Source organism: Lissotriton helveticus, chromosome 2_2, assembly GCF_964261635.1.
Source record: "Lissotriton helveticus chromosome 2_2, aLisHel1.1, whole genome shotgun sequence".
NCBI lineage: Eukaryota > Metazoa > Chordata > Amphibia > Caudata > Salamandridae > Lissotriton > Lissotriton helveticus.
The window spans coordinates 493,265,440-493,282,586 of record NC_136060.1 but is presented as its reverse complement, the minus strand read 5'-3'; the positions used below and the strand labels follow the sequence as shown (position 1 = coordinate 493,282,586).

The 17,147-nt window shown below is 47.5% G+C and overlaps 1 protein-coding gene across 1 annotated transcript in view; it reads right to left on the bottom strand.

Moving 5' to 3' along the window:
• The window catches only part of LOC144821564 (dedicator of cytokinesis protein 2-like), a 3,201,295-nt gene that overhangs the window by 304,179 nt on the left and 2,879,969 nt on the right, over positions 1-17,147 (bottom strand). The window contains exon 31 of the mRNA XM_078678750.1: positions 2,956-3,034. Coding sequence (XP_078534876.1) covers positions 2,956-3,034 — 79 coding nt within the window. The remainder of the gene's footprint in view (positions 1-2,955; positions 3,035-17,147) is intronic.

Sequence of the window (17,147 nt, the reverse complement as noted above, 5' to 3'; positions counted from 1 at the left end):
GGATATGCGGTTTTGTCCTGAGCGGCCTAATGTTTAGAAGTTTATATGACGAGGCCTCGTGTGCTCCAGCTTGGTTATTCTGCATTAAACTGTGATTTTTTTAATAGATAACACGTATTTTATGGATACAGCAATATCTTAAATTGCTTTGTACAAACCCAGGGGGACATTTGACTCTCCTGACTTCAGGTTTTGTTGAGTGAGGATTCTGTGTGGCATGTTTTTCTTGGACACACAGAGCTTTAGGAAATCATACATGTATGTGTATGTAACATGCTCATCCTGGGCACGTATTGAGTGAGAAGTTGGTGTTTTTTAAAATCTACTCTGTTGTTCACCACACATTTTTTGAGCCTCAAATGTGTAAAGTTCTCTGGATTATTGCACATTCAGAAGACATATTAAAGTTTGTTGCACGTTTCTCTATCCTGAAATCTGACAGTGAGTCAAACACACTAGGTGAGGCCTGAGGATTGGGGTGAACCTCTGGGGTGTCACAGCTTGAACGATGAAAGTAAAAACATCTGCTTGTCTCTGTGTCATTTGTTGACACTGTGTCTTAATTAAGCACATGATGAACCTACCAGAGCGGCGTCGGCAGCACTCTTAATTTGTGTATCTGAAGGGATGGTATTTATGTGGCTAATAATTATAAAGTTAATGAGCCGGGGCGACCAGCCTCTGTGCTCAGTGTCGGCCCATCATTCATCTCTCTCTCCAGCTCTTGATTTCATTTTTTTTCATTTAATTTTTTTAAATAGAGCCTTCTCTTTAATTGTTTCCTTTCTGGCGACCATCACCAGCTGGGACGGATGCTGGAATGTCTGCCCGAAATGATACCGCTGGGGCAGAAAGGCCCCCGCCCCTGGAGAGATGCCATCACTGCCTGGGAGGGAGGCTGGTGGTGTCTGCGTCTAATGGTACTGTTGGGGCAGAAAGGCCCCCGCCCCTGGAGAGATGCCATTACTGCCTGGGAGGGATGCTGGTGGTGTCTGCGTCTAATGGTACCGTTGGGGCAGAAAGGCCCCTCGCCCCTGGAGAGATGCCATCACTGCCTGGGAGGGAGGCTAGGGGGGTCTGCGTGTAATGTTACTGTTGGGGCAGAAAGGCCCCCCGCCCCTGGAGAGATGCCATCACTGCCTGGGAGGGAGGCTGGTGGTGTTTGCGTCTAATGGTACCGTTGGGGCAGAAAGGCCCCCCGCCCCTGGAGAGATGCCATCACTGCCTGGGAGGGAGGCTGGTGGTGTCCGCATCTAATGGTACCGTTGGGGCAGAAAGGCCCCTCGCCCCTGGAGAGATGCCATCACTGCCTGGGAGGGAGGCTGGTGGTGTCTGCATCTAATGGTACCGTTGGGGCAGAAAGGCCCCTCGCCCCTGGAGAGATGCCATCACTGCCTGGGAGGGAGGCTGGGGGGGGTGTCTGCGTGTAAAGATACTGTTTGGACGGAAAGGGTCTCCGCCCTTGAAGGGTGTGCAACATCCGCTGGGAGGGAGGCTAGGAATGACTGCATCTAATGGTACCGTTGGGGCAGAAAGGCCCCCCGCCCCTGGAGAGATGCCATCACTGCCTGGGAGGGAGGCTGGTGGTGTCTGCATCTAATGGTACCATTGGGGCAGAAAGGCCCCTCGCCCCTGGAGAGATGCCATCACTGCCTGGGAGGGAGACTGGTGGTGTCTGCATCTAATGGTACCGTTGGGGCAGAAAGGCCACTCGCCCCTGGAGAGATGCCATCACTGCCGGGGAGGGAGGCTGGTGGTGTCTGCGTCTAATGGTACTGTTGGGGCAGAATGGCCCCTCGCCCCTGGAGAGATGCCATCATTGCCTGGGAGGGAGGCTGGGGGGGGGTGTGTGTCTGTGTGTAAAGATACTGTTTGGGTGAAAAGGGTCTCCGCCCTTGAAGGGTGTGCAACATCCGCTAGGAGGGAGGCTAGGAATGACTGCATCTAATGGAACCGTTGGGGCAGAAAGGCCCCCCGCCCCTGGAGAGATGCCATCACTGCCTGGGAGGGAGACTGGTGGTGTCTGCATCTAATGGTACCGTTGGGGCAGAAAGGCCCCTCGCCCCTGGAGAGATGCCATCACTGCCTGGGAGGGAGGCTGGTGGTGTCTGCGTCTAATGGTACTGTTGGGGCAGAAAGGCCCCCCGCCCCTGGAGAGATGCCATCACTGCCTGGGAGGGAGGCTGGTGGTGTCTGCATCTCATGGTACTCTTGGGGCAGTAAGGCCCCTCGCCCCCGGAGAGATGCCATCACTGCCAGGGAGGGAGGCTGGGGGGGGGGGTGTCTGCGTGTAAAGATACTGTTTGGGCGGAAAGGGTCTCCGCCCTTGAAGGGTGTGTGACATCCGCTGGGAGGAAGGCTAGGAATGACTGCATCTAATGGTACCGTTGGGGCAGAAAGGCCCCCCGCCCCTGGAGAGATGCCATCACTGCCTGGGAGGGAGGCTGGTGGTGTCTGCATCTAATGGTACCGTTGGGGCAGAAAGGCCCCGCCCCTGGAGAGATGCCATCACTGCCTGGGAGGGAGGCTGGGGTGTCTGCGTCTAATGGTACTGTTAGGGCAGAAAGGTCCCCCGCCCCTGAAGAGTGTGCGTCACTGGCTGGGGGAGGCTGGAGATGTCACACTTTCTTCTTATGATCCTATTTACAAAGGAGGTCAATTTTCTAAATCTCTGTTACTTCTGCATGCGGACTGTGGTATGCTTTGCAGTGCATCTACTTTCATCTCTCCTGGCATGGAGAATGCTTGAGCCCTCCCTCCCACCACCCCCGCACCATCACAGACTCCAGCACTCCTCACCTGGGTGCAAGGGATGACGTATGCTGGAACCCTCCCTCCCACCACCCTCGAACCATCACAGACTCCAGCACTCCTCACCTGGGTACAAGGGATGACGTATGCTTGAACCCTCCCTGACTCCACCCTCAAACCATCACAGACTCCAGCCCTCCTCACCTGGAGCTCAAAGCTGTTGCTGCTCAGGAACAGCTCCGTCAGGGTCTCTGCAAACTGGTTGATGGCGCGAAGGAACTGTCTGCAAGAGAGAGAGAGAGAGAGAGAGAGAGAGACAGGGGTTGAGAACACAGAGCAAAATAGAGTGAAGAATAAGAGAAGTGATTTGAATTAATATACCTTCAAAAAGCTGAGAACTCTCTAGCAGGCTGCACAGCATCGCCATATCCCGCGACCCCACCCTCAACAACTACGTATACCAGTGGAGGGGGAGGCTTATGACATCACTCCTCCAGAGGTGCGCCACGGGTGTTCATTCACTGTACATAAATCTGTCCTATGGTGTGCCTTGAATATCCAGTGTAGATCTGGCCCTCCTGGACTAGCCTTGGACACCCCTCAGTGAAAGTGAACAATGCGCATGTCACAAGGCATGTGGGGGAGGGGGGATACAAGGACTTAGGAACACAAGGGTGGCCCCAGCGCATTCATCAGCGCCTCGCTGCGCACTGGTGCCGTTAGCGCTATATTAAAGAAGCCGCCCCTTCGGTTTTAGACAGACCCTGGGAAGGCTGAACTTCCATACCGCGTCCTCACTCACGTCTTTTAAAGAGGGAGTGACTCCTGTTACTACTGAAGATAAGTGGTGGCACCCATCAAAAATAAAGATCACAGCAACATTTACCAACGGACCTCGATATATCAAAAACTGCTCGGGGGAAACGCATGAAAACCAACTGAAAACGTAAAAGATGGGGCATTTTCAACAAGAAAATGTACTCAGAAGGGGTCATTCTTAAGCAGAAGAAAATCAAACTACCCCAGACTTGAGAGTTACAGGAAGGAATGTGTCAGACTCAGGGGCAGAGAGGCGCTGCTGGACATGGACTGCACTTTCAGCAGCTGTGGGTGTTTATCTGGGCTGAGGCCAGCAGATCCAAACACAACAGCAATCAATCAATCAATCAGTCATTTGTTAAGCGCACTACATACCCGCGAGGGTGTCAAGGCGCTGGGGAGGGGGGTCCGCTACTGATGGAACAGCCAGGTCTTGAGTATACTCCTGAAGGTCTGCAGGTCTTGGGTCTGGCGTAGGCTCAGAGGGAGGGTGTTCCAGGTCTTGGCGGCGAGGTGGGAGAAGGCTCTCCCGCCAGTGGTTGTTCTTCGGATGCGTGGGACGGTGGCGAGTGCGAGGCCGGCGGAGCGTAGCTGGCGGTTGGGGATGTAGAAGGAGAACCGTCTGTTGAGGTAGGCTAGGCCGGTCTTGTGGAGTGCCTTGTGTGCGTGGGTGAGGAGCTTGAAGGATATCCTCTTGTTGACGGGGAGCCAGTGCAGGTTTCTTAGGTGGGGGGTGATGTGGCTGTGTCGTGGTACGTCAAGGATCAGTCGTGCCGAGACGCTTTGGATGCGTTGTAGTCAATTGATGAGCTTGGTCGGGGCTCCCGCGTAGAGGGCGTTTCCGTAGTCGAGTCTGCTGCTGACAAGGACCTGGGTGACTGTCTTTCTTGTATCTGTCGGGATCCATCTGTAGATCTTGCGGAGCATGCGGAGGGTGTTGAAGCAGGAGGAGGAGACGGCGTTGACTTGCTTGGTCATTGAGAGCGTTGAGTCGAGGATGATTCCCAGGTAGCGTGCCTGGTCGGTGGGGGTCGGGGCTGCCCCCAGTGCCGTTGGCCACCAGGAGTCGTCCCAGGCTGAAGGGTTGGAGCAGAGGATGCGTACCTCCATCTTGTCCAAGTTCAGTTTCAGACGGCTGATCTTCATCCAGTTGGCGACGGCCTTCATTCCTTCGTGGAGGTTGGCTTTGGCGGTGTTGGGGTCCTTGGTGAGGGAGAGGATCAGTTGAGTGTCGTCGGCGTAGGAGATTATGTTGAGGTCGTGCTGTCGGGCGAGGTGTGCGAGCGTGGCCATGTAAATGTTAAACAGTGTCGGGTTGAGGGAGGATCCTTGGGGTACGCTGCAGATGATCTCGGGACAGAACAGGTCAGGCAGGAAGAAAGGGTTTCTTGGTGAGAAGAGATGCACATGTGGAAACATATCCCGCCACATATGACATGTATGCATTTATAAATGTATATACTGGCTCTTAGTGTGTAGCGCGCTAGGGAGAACCACGTATGCAAGGTAAGCTGTCCTTTTCCATAGGTGAACCAATACATCTCTATATTAAGTTTTATTTTATCAATACACATTTCTGAAGTTCTTGGAGAGAAATCTTTCTAAATTCCACCTCTGAATTACTTTTTCTGTCCACAGACATCATTACTGTTTAGTACTGACCTATAATTCTGCTATGGTGGCCACAGAGTTTTTTCATCCTCATCTTGCTTTGCAATCCACCCACGTATGTCACAGAAAGACAGGAATAATTCACGTTATTGGTCATTGCGTATACAATTCAACCACACTAATCTTACAAGGGCAAAACACTGGGCGAGTGCGGTTTCTTTCTAGTACAGCCCTGAAGAATGCCAGGACCGGTATAGGCAGGGTAGGGCAGAAACATGTTGCTATTTTTAAATTAAGGTCATAGGACCACAACATCCTGCTTACCCCTTCCCGTATATTTTTAAGTGTTCCCACTCACCCCACTAATAAAGGGATACTTTGGGGTGAATGAGGGTTTTTTATTAAATCTTAAAAACACCCCAAAAAATCAAGACTGCTGAAAAGAGCTCCCCGGAATGCGGTCGAACCCCCCTGACCTTTAGGGGTCAGGGTGAGCCAATGATGAAGCATGACACTACTAGAGGGGTCGGTGGTTATTTAAAAACAAGATTTTTTCCTTTTCCCGCCTCTCAGTGCGGTGGAGTACAGAGGGGTCATTCCACTTCTCCTTAATCACGGTGATTTTTTAAGGTTCCTGCATATTCCCAGATTCCCAGTGTTGTGTAAACCTGGAATGCGTCAAAAGCCTGCGCTTCCCAATGGAGAGGTTGGGGAGGCGCAAGGAGGAGAAATAATTTTTTTGCCCTCATTTATTCCTCTTTCTATGTTTGCTGCATCCAGCAGCACCTATTGAAGGAGGAAGTCGCCTCCATTGTTTTTGTGTCAGAAGTTGTTTCTTCCTGCACAAAACAATCATTCTCACAACGTTGACACCTTGCACTATGGTGCAAGGGTGCTCGCGTTGGCGCACGGCAGCCAATTGTGTGCCAGCGCAGTGGAAGAGAGGAATGCGTCATATCCTGCCCTTTTCTTTTGACGTAGGGCAGCGCAGCAAGACGGCTGGCGGTGCTGCGCTATGCTAAAATCTTGCAAATGAGGTCCTGACATTGTTTAGGGTTATCCAGACAGGTTCCTAAGTTAATTCAGTCTCTTCACAAAACAAAGTCTTCATGTTAAATTTGGGGTAGCACCATCAAGCACTTCTGGGCTTACATGCACACTTTCACGGGCACCTATCCCTCTTCGAGTCTAATATTCAATGCTCACATGCAAGCACTGAGCAATGCAACATACATTCCCATGAACATGTTGATGACACGCAGGGCCTGCTCGGATTGCATGTGGCCAGGATAACAAATGCAGCATCTTCGCTGCTTGGAGCATATGTAAATGTAAATGTAAATGTGTTTGTATTTATATAGCGCCTTCTACCCTGAGGTCTCGTAGCGCTGTATTCATACCGCTGTGGAACCCGTCCTGGCTTTCCTGTGAAATGTCCACTCCTGGGCACCCCCAAGGTGAAGCCAGGCATCCTAGCGTTGTTAGGGCCAGTGTGGAGATTAAGCAAGCTATTGCCCAGAGTCGAAGAGTGGGACCCATGATTAGACTAGGCACCGAGGTGAGAATTATCAGGTCCGGGGAGATTGTCTCCAAGAGCCGCCGAGGCGGGTATTGAACCCTGGTCCCGGGCCAGACCTCTGCATCAAGGTCTGCCGCACTAACCATTGAGCCACACTTCTCCACGCATATCCCTCATTGGAGGAAGGAAACTGAGAAAGGCTCAAGGGAGCCAAGCCAGAGGTTCTCCAACTTTATCAACAATAAATGCAATCCCATATCCCAGCCTAGTGTGCTCTGCAGCACCCCAGCCAAGGTGAAAAGGGCCCGGGCATTATGAGGGACAAGCAGCTGGTCACACTGCAGGTAACGACAGATGTCTAGAGAGTGGACCGCCAACTGGACGCGCTGAAGAGGAGACGCCCTCCTGAATACACGTCACTGAATCCAGAGCGCGACACCACTGGCCCTCTCGAGACCAGATCACTGCAAGATCAGCAAGAACTCACCTGCAAAAAGAGGACAAGACACATCCTCTCCCAGAAGGACCCAAAGCAGCAGTTCAAGTTTTAGACATCTCCTGCTTAGACTACCAATCAATCAGTCATTTATAAAGCGCTGTAAATTTCCTACGAGGGTCTCAAGGTGCAAAAGTGGCTGTCTGCTTTGTGGTGCTCTGTTCAGCCGGTAGTTTACTGAATTCCTGGAGCAAGGAGGGAAGGTAATTCCAAGCTTTGGCCACCAGGTGTGACTATGGATCACCTGGAGAAGTGTGGCTCAATGGTTAGAGTGGCAGACCCTGATGCAGAGGTCTGGCCCGGGACCAGGGTTCAATTCCCGCCTCGGCGGGTCTCGGGCTCAATTTCCTCGGACCTGATAATTCTCGCCTCGGTGCCTATTCTAATCATGAGTCCCACTCTGCAACTCTGGGCAATAGCTTGCTTAATCTCCACAATGGCGCCAACAGCGCTGGGATGCCTGGCTTCACCTTGGGGGTGCCCAGGAGTGGGCACTTCACAGGGAAAAGCCAGGAAGGGTTCCACAGCGGTATGCGTACAAGCGCCGAGATACCCTCATGGGGTCGATTCGTGCGCTATACAAGTACTACTACATTTACATTACATTTACATGGATGTTACCTCCTTTCCAGTCTGTGAAAGATTTGCTTCACCCCAGTAAAAACGGCTGTACATCCTGACCAGACCCTACTCTGGCTGCCCTTCAAAGCCAGACACTGGCTCAGAATAAAGCATTTACCCTTCAAAGCCCTTCCCCTACATCCCTCTGAGCATCTGAATAAAATATGTAAGTGTCACGAGGCTACAGGAGACGAAGAGACTGAAGCCGACTCCTGCCTGTCGCGCTTCGTGTACAAGAAAACCTTGCCCAGATCCTTCTGAGAACATTCCCAAAAGTCAGGGATGTGTCATGTCTGAGCCTCGAGAGGGTACCATCCTTCTGTGCTGGAAGGAGCTGGGTTTGGGATCCAGGAACCCAGAGACAGGAGGAGGACATGGCCCTGTGAGGACAGGGGTTTCTGCCCCTCCTCTCCATGTCAGGAGCTGGTTCCATTCCTACGTCCACTTTTTTTTTTAATGTTTTTATTGAGAACATTAGCCGGGCATATGACAGTTAAATGGTACATACATTGGGTATTGCAGAGCATTTTAGATAATAGTGAAGAAGTAATTTCATCTCCGTTTGATACATCTCTGGAACCCCTCCCCTCCCCCCCACCCCTTAGTCAGATTCACTCTCCCCATCTAGCATTGGTGGATCACATAAATAACCTCAGTATTCGTTCCAGGCACCCCAAATGTTGTCCCATGTCCGGGGGCATCCACGGTGCAAGTACACCACTCTCTCTACACCACTCTCTCTGTAAGCGTCGGTACCTCTACGGACCCACAATATTTGGCTATATTTCGTTTGGCATACATTACACCCAGCATCTCCCAATCCTGGGCAGGGTGGGTAAGATCGTTCGCCTCCCATATGTTTAGCAGGCAGCATTTTCGGCTCCGGGGCAACCGACTCCCCCGCCACCCGTGACAGTGTTCTCATGATTTTAGCCCAATACGCTGTTATCTGGGGGCCTCCGTCCACTTTTAATCAACGAGGGGATCCTACCAGCCCTTGTCAACGCGTCTTGTGGCTTTACCACAGAAGTCACCCCAATAGACCCAAGAAGACCAGGCAAGGTGGCCTAGCCCTCTCTCTTATAGGGCCAACCTTGTGGAATAAACTGCCCCTTGGTCTCAGACAAAACACCAATCACATATCCTTCAGGAAAACGCTTAAAACAACCTTGTTCCTGGAAGAATAATGGCCCATAGCTCATCTACAGAGGTACAAACCTTACCATCCCGGCGTGCAAAGCGCGGAGATACCCCATTGGGGTCGATTCTGGCGCGATATAAGAAACTTAAATAAATAAATAAATAAATAATTATTTTCTACTTCACCATCTTCCAAAAATATGGAAATACCCCCTGCAAATGAACAGTCCAGACCCCTGGTGGTGTCTTCCCTACTTTGTCTGCAGCTGCCTATTTTACATTTTCAAGACCACAAGGCCCCCATCCTAAAGTCGATGATGCGGAGTTTATACAGGAAAAGTGTCCTTGAAAGAGACACAATCTCTTGATGTCAACCTATAAATGAAAATTGATGGTGCCGCTCACAAGATAATTTGAAATGTCAAGGTAAACGCAAAGATGTACTGTAAAATACACCGCTTGTCTAAACGCAGAACCCGCGACGGATTATGGCGCTGAATAAATGAATGAAAATGTTATGGGGATGGGGTGATATACGGCAAACCTTACTGTAAACTGAGATCATCTTTGGGAATAAAGTGATATAGCACTGTAAACCATAAAGAAACATCTGATGCGCGCCTACATCTTTCTTATTCAGCCCAAAGCCGCTTTGTCCTTTTCAGAATGTCAATTAATCAAAACTCACACTAAAAATACCTGCTCGACAGAAAAATACAGCCCAGGCGTCACACTTCAAATTGAAATGGAAGATGTTGCTAAAAAGAAAAACTGAAATGTCAAGTGAAGTCCTATTGTGCCTTGACTTAAATGTACCCCAGCTGGTTATGGCGAGTAAATGTAATAAAAATGTTTTACACAATGAGTGGTTGTTCTGTAACCTGCACTGTAAACTGTAAACAGAGATCCTATATGTTCTACTGTGAATGGCACTGTACACTGTAAACAGAAATCCTATATGCTCCACCGTAAACGGTACTGTACACTGTAAACAGAAATCCTATATGCTCCACCGTAAACGGTACTGTACACTGTAAACAGAAATCCTATATGCGCTACTGTAAACTGTACTGTACACTGTAAACAGAAAACCTATATACTCCACTGTAAACGGTACTGTACAATGTAAACAGAAATCCTATATGCTCCACTGTAAACGGTACTGTACAATGTAAACAGAAATCCTATATGCTCCACTGTAAATTGTACTGTACACTGTAAACAGAAATCCTATATGCTCCACCGTAAACGGTACTGTACACTGTAAACAGAAATCCTATATGCGCTACTGTAAACTGTACTGTACACTGTAAACAGAAATCCTATATGCTCCACTGTAAACAGTACTGTACAATGTAAACAGAAATCCTATATGCTCCACTGTAAACGGTACTGTACAATGTAAACAGAAATCCTATATGCTCCACTGTAAATGGTACTGTACAATGTAAACAGAAATCCTATATGCTCCACTGTAAACTGTACTGTACAATGTAAACAGAAATCCTATATGCTCCACCATAAACGGTACTGTACACTGTAAACAGAAATCCTATATGCTCTACCGTAAACTGTACAGTACACTGTAAATAGAAATCCTATATGCTCTACTGTAAACTATACTGTACACACTGTAAACAGAAATCCTATATGCTCTACTGTAAAGTATACTGTAAACAGAACCGTATATGCTATACCGTAAACTGTACTGTACATTGTGAACAGAAACCCTATATGCTCTACTGTAAACTGTATTGTACACTCTAAACAGAAACCCTATATGCTCTACTGTAAACTGTACTGTACACTGTTAACAGAAATCCTATATGCTCTACTGTAAACTGTATAGTACACTCTAAACAGAAACCCTATATGCTCTACTGTACACTGTACTGTACACTGTAAACAGAAACCCTATATGTTGTAATGGAAAGTATACTGTTCACTGTGAACAGAACCTTATATGCTCTACTGTAAAGTATACTGTACACTGTAAACAGAACTCTAAATGCTCTGCTGTAAAGTACTGTACACTGTAAACAGAACCCTATATGCTCTGCTGTAAAGTACTGTACACTGTAAACAGAACCTTATATGCTCTGTTGTAAAGTATACTATACACTGTAAACAGAACCCAATATACTCCACTGTAAACTGTACTGTACACTGTAAACAGAAATCCTATATGCTCTAATGTAAAGTATACTGTTCACTGTGAACAGAACCCTATATGCTCTACTGTAAAGTATACTGTACACTGTAAACTGACCCCTATATGCTCTGCTGTAAAGTACTGTACACTGTAAAAAGAACCATATATGCTTTGCTGTAAAGTACTGTACATTGTAAACAGTACCTTATATGCTCTGTTGTAAAGTATACTGTACACTGTAAACAGAACCCTGTATACTCCACTGTAAGCTGTACTGTACACTGTAAACTGAAATCCTATATGCTTTAATGTAAAGTATACTGTACACTGTAAACAGAACCCTATATGCTCTGCTGTAAAGTACTGTACATTGTAAACAGTACCTTATATGCTCTGTTGTAAAGTATACTGTACACTGTAAACAGAACCCTGTATACTCCACTGTAAACTGTACTGTACACTGTAAACTGAAATCCTATATGCTTTAATGTAAAGTATACTGTACACTGTAAACAGAACCCTATATGCTCTACTGTAAAGTATACGGTACACTGTAAACAGAACCCTATATGCTCTACTGTAAACTACTGTACACTGTAAACAGAACCCTATATGCCCGACTGTGAAATTATAACTCTATGTACAACACTCTGAAACCCAGCGGGGTTAAGTCTGCATCTATCAAATATATTACAATGCACATCTGACATCTGCAATTTGAAATTTCGTTCTATTGCAAAAAGTTCATAAACCCTCGCTCGCGTGCTTAACCTCTTTCATTGCTGACATACATGTAAACAGTCAACTGCTGCTCTGAAAACCCTACAATACGGACCTCCTGCAGAACTCATGTTTTCACAGTTATCAAAGTTTACTCCATTCCTCATGGTAATGTATGTCCCATGTCACGATAGATACGTAGGCCAAACATTTTAGGTGTTTATCACAATCTAAGACAACAGCAAAGTCACAGTGGAGGAAAAAGACCTCCACATCATCTCCAATATGTTCATAGATCTCAAAAAACCTAGTCTAATCATGTCCAAAAGATGTAGTGTCAAATGATGACACTACCCCACAGACAGTGAAGTGATCCCTGCACACAGCATGACGCGCATCACGACACCATTAGAAGAATACTTGCCACCCAGTGTTTCCATTCAATGAAGACTATAACCTTGTGGGGCAATAAGGAACCGAAACACCTCAACACCAACAACGACCTCCTACTCCCGGGTGAACCGTGCCTGCGTGAGCAAGGTACTATGGATGCTACAGGACTTGCCTTCTCCACACTCCTGAAATTACCTATCACGACAATCACAAACACATCAAAAAGGAGATGTCTAGGGTCTTCATATAGCAAATCCTGCACTTGTAAAATGCTAGATGACCCCAGGCATGGAGATTGGTCAAGTCGTTCCAGTGCACTGTTCTCCACGAACATCTGTAAACAGCAGCCTGACCGTAACCCGAGTGTCGATGTAGCTGGAAGATGAAGAATATTCCTTGGCGTGACCGAAGCTCCTTTTATTACCTCTCCAAGGACCTCATTTACGAGAGGGTTGCGTCATGTTTGCATCACGCAACCTGGTACATGCCAGACACAAACCTCTAAGTCAGATTGATAAAGTCACACAAACCCAGTTTGCGCAACTCTGAGTAGCTTAAAAAATCCGAGGTAGTGCAACGCTGCGCAAGTCGATGCGTTCTGTTACTCTGCCCTGGGTAGGTGTTCAATGGGCGTTGCGTGGGTGTTCCCATGCACCTCCCATGGATTTTGATGCATCCCTAGATTTACAAGAACTTTTAAACCTCTGGATGCACCAAAAAACGTACACCTTCCCAGGGGAGGCGTAACAAGGAGAAATATCTCTATTTATCATCATTTCTTCCTCTTTCTAGGTGCGCTGCAGCACACAGAGAAAGAGGAATATTCCTCCAAGGATCGGTTTTGTACCGGAAGGTGCCCCTTCCTGCGCAAAAACAATTCTGCATGAAAATCAGGCACCGTTGTACCACGATGCAAGTTACCTGCATGAATGTATGACGTTACAACGCATGCTTTTACCAAGCATGCTGTTACAACGCAGTTTTTACAACGCAAACCTTTACAACGCATAGCGCTTTGGGGTGCTGGATAGTGAATAGTTTAATTTACTATTCCAACTCCAGTCCCCGTGGACACTAGGGAAAGTGTTGGATAGTAAATTAAATCTATTCCCTATCCTAGAGCGCCCCCCAGCGCAATGCGTTGTAATGGTTTTCGTTGTAAGACCTGCGTTGTAAAAGCACTGCGTTGTAAAAGTTCCGTTGTAAAGGATGTTTCCCTACCTGCATTGGCCCTAGGCTGCCAAAAGGGCGCAGACACTAGGGAAAGGACAAGAATGTGCCGTATTGCCTTAATTACGGGACAATAATGCCACTCTTCATTTCATGCAGTTCATTGCAGCAAGGTGACTAGTTACGCTGCACTGTGTGACTTCCTCATAAATGAGGCCCTAAATCTTCTGAAACAAGAACACTTTGAATGTCTACTCCCCAGTAGAACATTACAGCTCCTCTCTGTTTAACAACTTGGACAGCCTGACCATTGTTTCTAAGAAAACAATCAATGGAAGAGCCACCAAAGGATGGTTTCCACCCTTCTCTAAATCTTGAGAGATAGTGCATAAGTGCCATGAAAAAACCTACACCCAACAGGACAAAAAACTTTAAATAACACAAAACGAAATAAACCGCCAACAACAAAGTCGATAACCAATGAATGTAGCTCTTATTCAACAGGTTGACAATCGGATATCCAAGTGCACCACCTTTTCAGGGGTCACATCAACACCCCAACGAGAGCTACTGTGTGCACATTGATAAACTATGAACTTTACTTTAAAAATGTTTGCTTCAAGCATGTTAAGCCAATAAGCCGCCAATCATTAGAGGACTACAAATACCTCCCTTGGATTCATCCCACAACCTGCAATGCTCAATACGTTAGGTATTGTTGCACTTCTATGTGCACTCTGTTTATTATGGGTGTGGCCGCATCCATTCATCCCCAAAGAACTGTCTAGTCGGATAGAGTTCACCCCGAAGCTATCACTGCGCTTGCGTAGGGACCTTTCCCATATCACTTATAATTACACCAAACCCAACACTAGTACTCCACATGCCCTGCCCAGCACCCTCTTACACAACACCTGGTATCAGCACATGACCACCGTGGGCTCCAAAACAAGAGCCAGGTCATGCTACATCTGTTAGCTGATACCACATTCAGTAGGCACAGACAGACTTTACTTATCCCAAAAGGTGGCCACCGAAAAAGCAAAATGTCCTCTACGCCTACACATATGTAGGATTTGGGCTAAAATACAACCCCCAGAGTAGTAGTGACTCTGACCTGATAGAAGACCAAACAAACAAAACTGTACCTTTTCACCGAGCCTAGCGACATTCAAACTGAGCTAGATAGGATGCACAGGATGGGCACCATAAGGGCGGCTACTGTTTGGCCCTGATACTTTCCAGATAAGTGATTCTTAGAGGTAGCAAAGCCACCAAACCAGGGCATGAACAGGTCTGCCCCACTTTCATCTGAGGTCGTATGGTGGCGCTTAGCGTATTTGGGGCAGTCTCCTTTAATAAAAAATTGACCCCAGACATGAAGTTCCAGCCATTCGCCTCAATTATATGAATGGAACTGAGGCTTGTAAGGGAGGGTTCAACAACGGCTTGGATATCCCTTGTCAGGAAATCTGGTATACCGAGGTGGGTGGATATTCATGGCTAGAAGGAAAGGGACAACCCCAAATTGTATAGAAACTTACACTGTATTCCTTGTGTTTCAGAGGTAAAGGAACAATTCCACTGGGCACGAATGAAAAATGCAGTGCAATCCTGAACCTTCCGGACATGCAGTGGGGTACCTCCACGCTGATGGATACTTTCTGAGAATGTGGCGAGTTTGCTTACACTCAGCCCATCCCTGGATGGCATGGCCTCTGCTCCCTGGTCACCATACACACCCCGACCCTGGTCATTCCTGGAAAAGAACTGTTGCAGTTCTATCAACACTAGCTAAGAAAGAAAGACATCTCTGCTGCATCAGGCTTGTGAAAAAAGAACTGGTGATTATTTTGGCTGGACTCAATACAAGGACATTCCGGAAGAATTCAGACGGTTCTCTAATGCAAAAGTATCTGCGGGAGGGTCCATACCCTTCTTCACCTTACAAACAAACGCGAACACCCGCTGGTTGCAGATAACCGGGTGAGAAATGCCCATCATAATGAACAGCGCTGAGCTCAGCCTCAATTCGATCAAGGAAGAACTGACAGCCATCCACCACATGGTGATGGACAACATCGATATGTGTTGAAGGTAATGCCCGCAATGGAGGGAGGGGTGTGTGCCAAGATAGGTGCATCCTGCTGTACGTTTATTCCATGACATGACATAGACAACGGGACTCTGACTCTTGCCATCCAAGCACTGCACAGCTTACAAAGTGACATGCCTGAGAAGGGAGATGCCCCTGAGCAGGATTAGTTTTCAAATTGGTTTTCCTAGCTCCACCGGTGGCTGTCCGAAATGTGCACATTATTGCTGCCCATTTGTTGATTGCTATTGTTTTTGTGAAGTTACCTGCAATTGGAATTTCCTGTTGTAAAGACACAGTCCTCAAATTGGGTAGAATGAAAGTAACTAGGAAAAGAGCAATAGTCAAAACAGAAAAACAAGAAGTCCCTAATAATGTGGCTGTCATGATGTGCGGGTTAGATAATGTAGTTGAAAATTCAACTAGAGAGGGGAATATTAAGATTGAAAATATTGGTGCCAATGCCTATAATAGTACGCTCATATGTAAGTACAACATCGCATCTCTTTACCAATTTAACCCGTCATGAACTCTCCATTAACCCCAATTCAGAATTATGTGGTCAGGCAGGCGTTGAGACCTAGGCCTGAGGTTACTGATTGACAGGACACAGGTAGGGTGGCACATAGCCGACAGGCAAAGGTGTGAACAGGAAACTCAGGTCAATTCCTCAGATAAGTGCAGCAACACAACAATGGTCCAGGGAGATTGGACCAAATAAAGCACATATGACTGGAACGGTGCAATAATTCCCCAAATCACCACAAGGTCAGATGCCACATGAAGTTAGGGACATACACTCAGCTGTTATTTCCCTTCCAAACTATTACACCTGCAGTCATGCAATCCTTTCAAAATGGCATGAGAGCCGTGGCAGGTTGGATGGCCCAGAACTTCCTCCAATGCAACGTGACTAAAACCGAAGTCATGTTGTTTGGAGGGGCCACCCTGCTTTGGTCTCCGGATTGGTGGCCACTTGAGCTAGGACCTGTTCCTGCGCCCAAACAGACCATCAAAAACTTGGGAGTACGCCTAGACCAAACACTGATTTTAAAAGACCATGTCAGTCAAGTTACGGGAACATGTTTCCGAATAATTGGTCTCTTACGGCGCATTTTCCCCTTCCTGCCAGACATACACAGGAAAACGCTGGTACAGGCACTAGTACTCGGGCGGATAGACTATTGCAATGGTCTACTCATCTCCGCTAATCAAGAACAACTAGGCAGACTGCAGGTGGTACAGAACACCACTGCTAGACTCATCTTGAATGCCCCCCCCGTACCTCGTCATGCCCCCTCCTTTCCCACCTTCACTGGCTTCCAGTGCAACAACGGGTCAATTTCAAACTTTGCTGCATAATGCATAAATGCATCTATGGGTCCGGTCCTAAATACTTAAAAGACATTTTTGCTCTCTACTCTCCTGGACGTGCTTTGCGCTCCAGCAACACCATGTTGATGCATGTACCTAAAGTCACCAGAGCGAGACAAGGTGGCCGAGCACCCTCTTTCAAAGGCCCCCTGCTGTGGAACTCTCTCCCACCACAACTGAGACACATCTCTAATCTACTCTCTTTTAGGAAAAAATTAAAAACATTCCTATTTACCCAAGATTAACTCATTTTGTCCCTCACTCTGCCTTCCCCCTCAATAAGCAT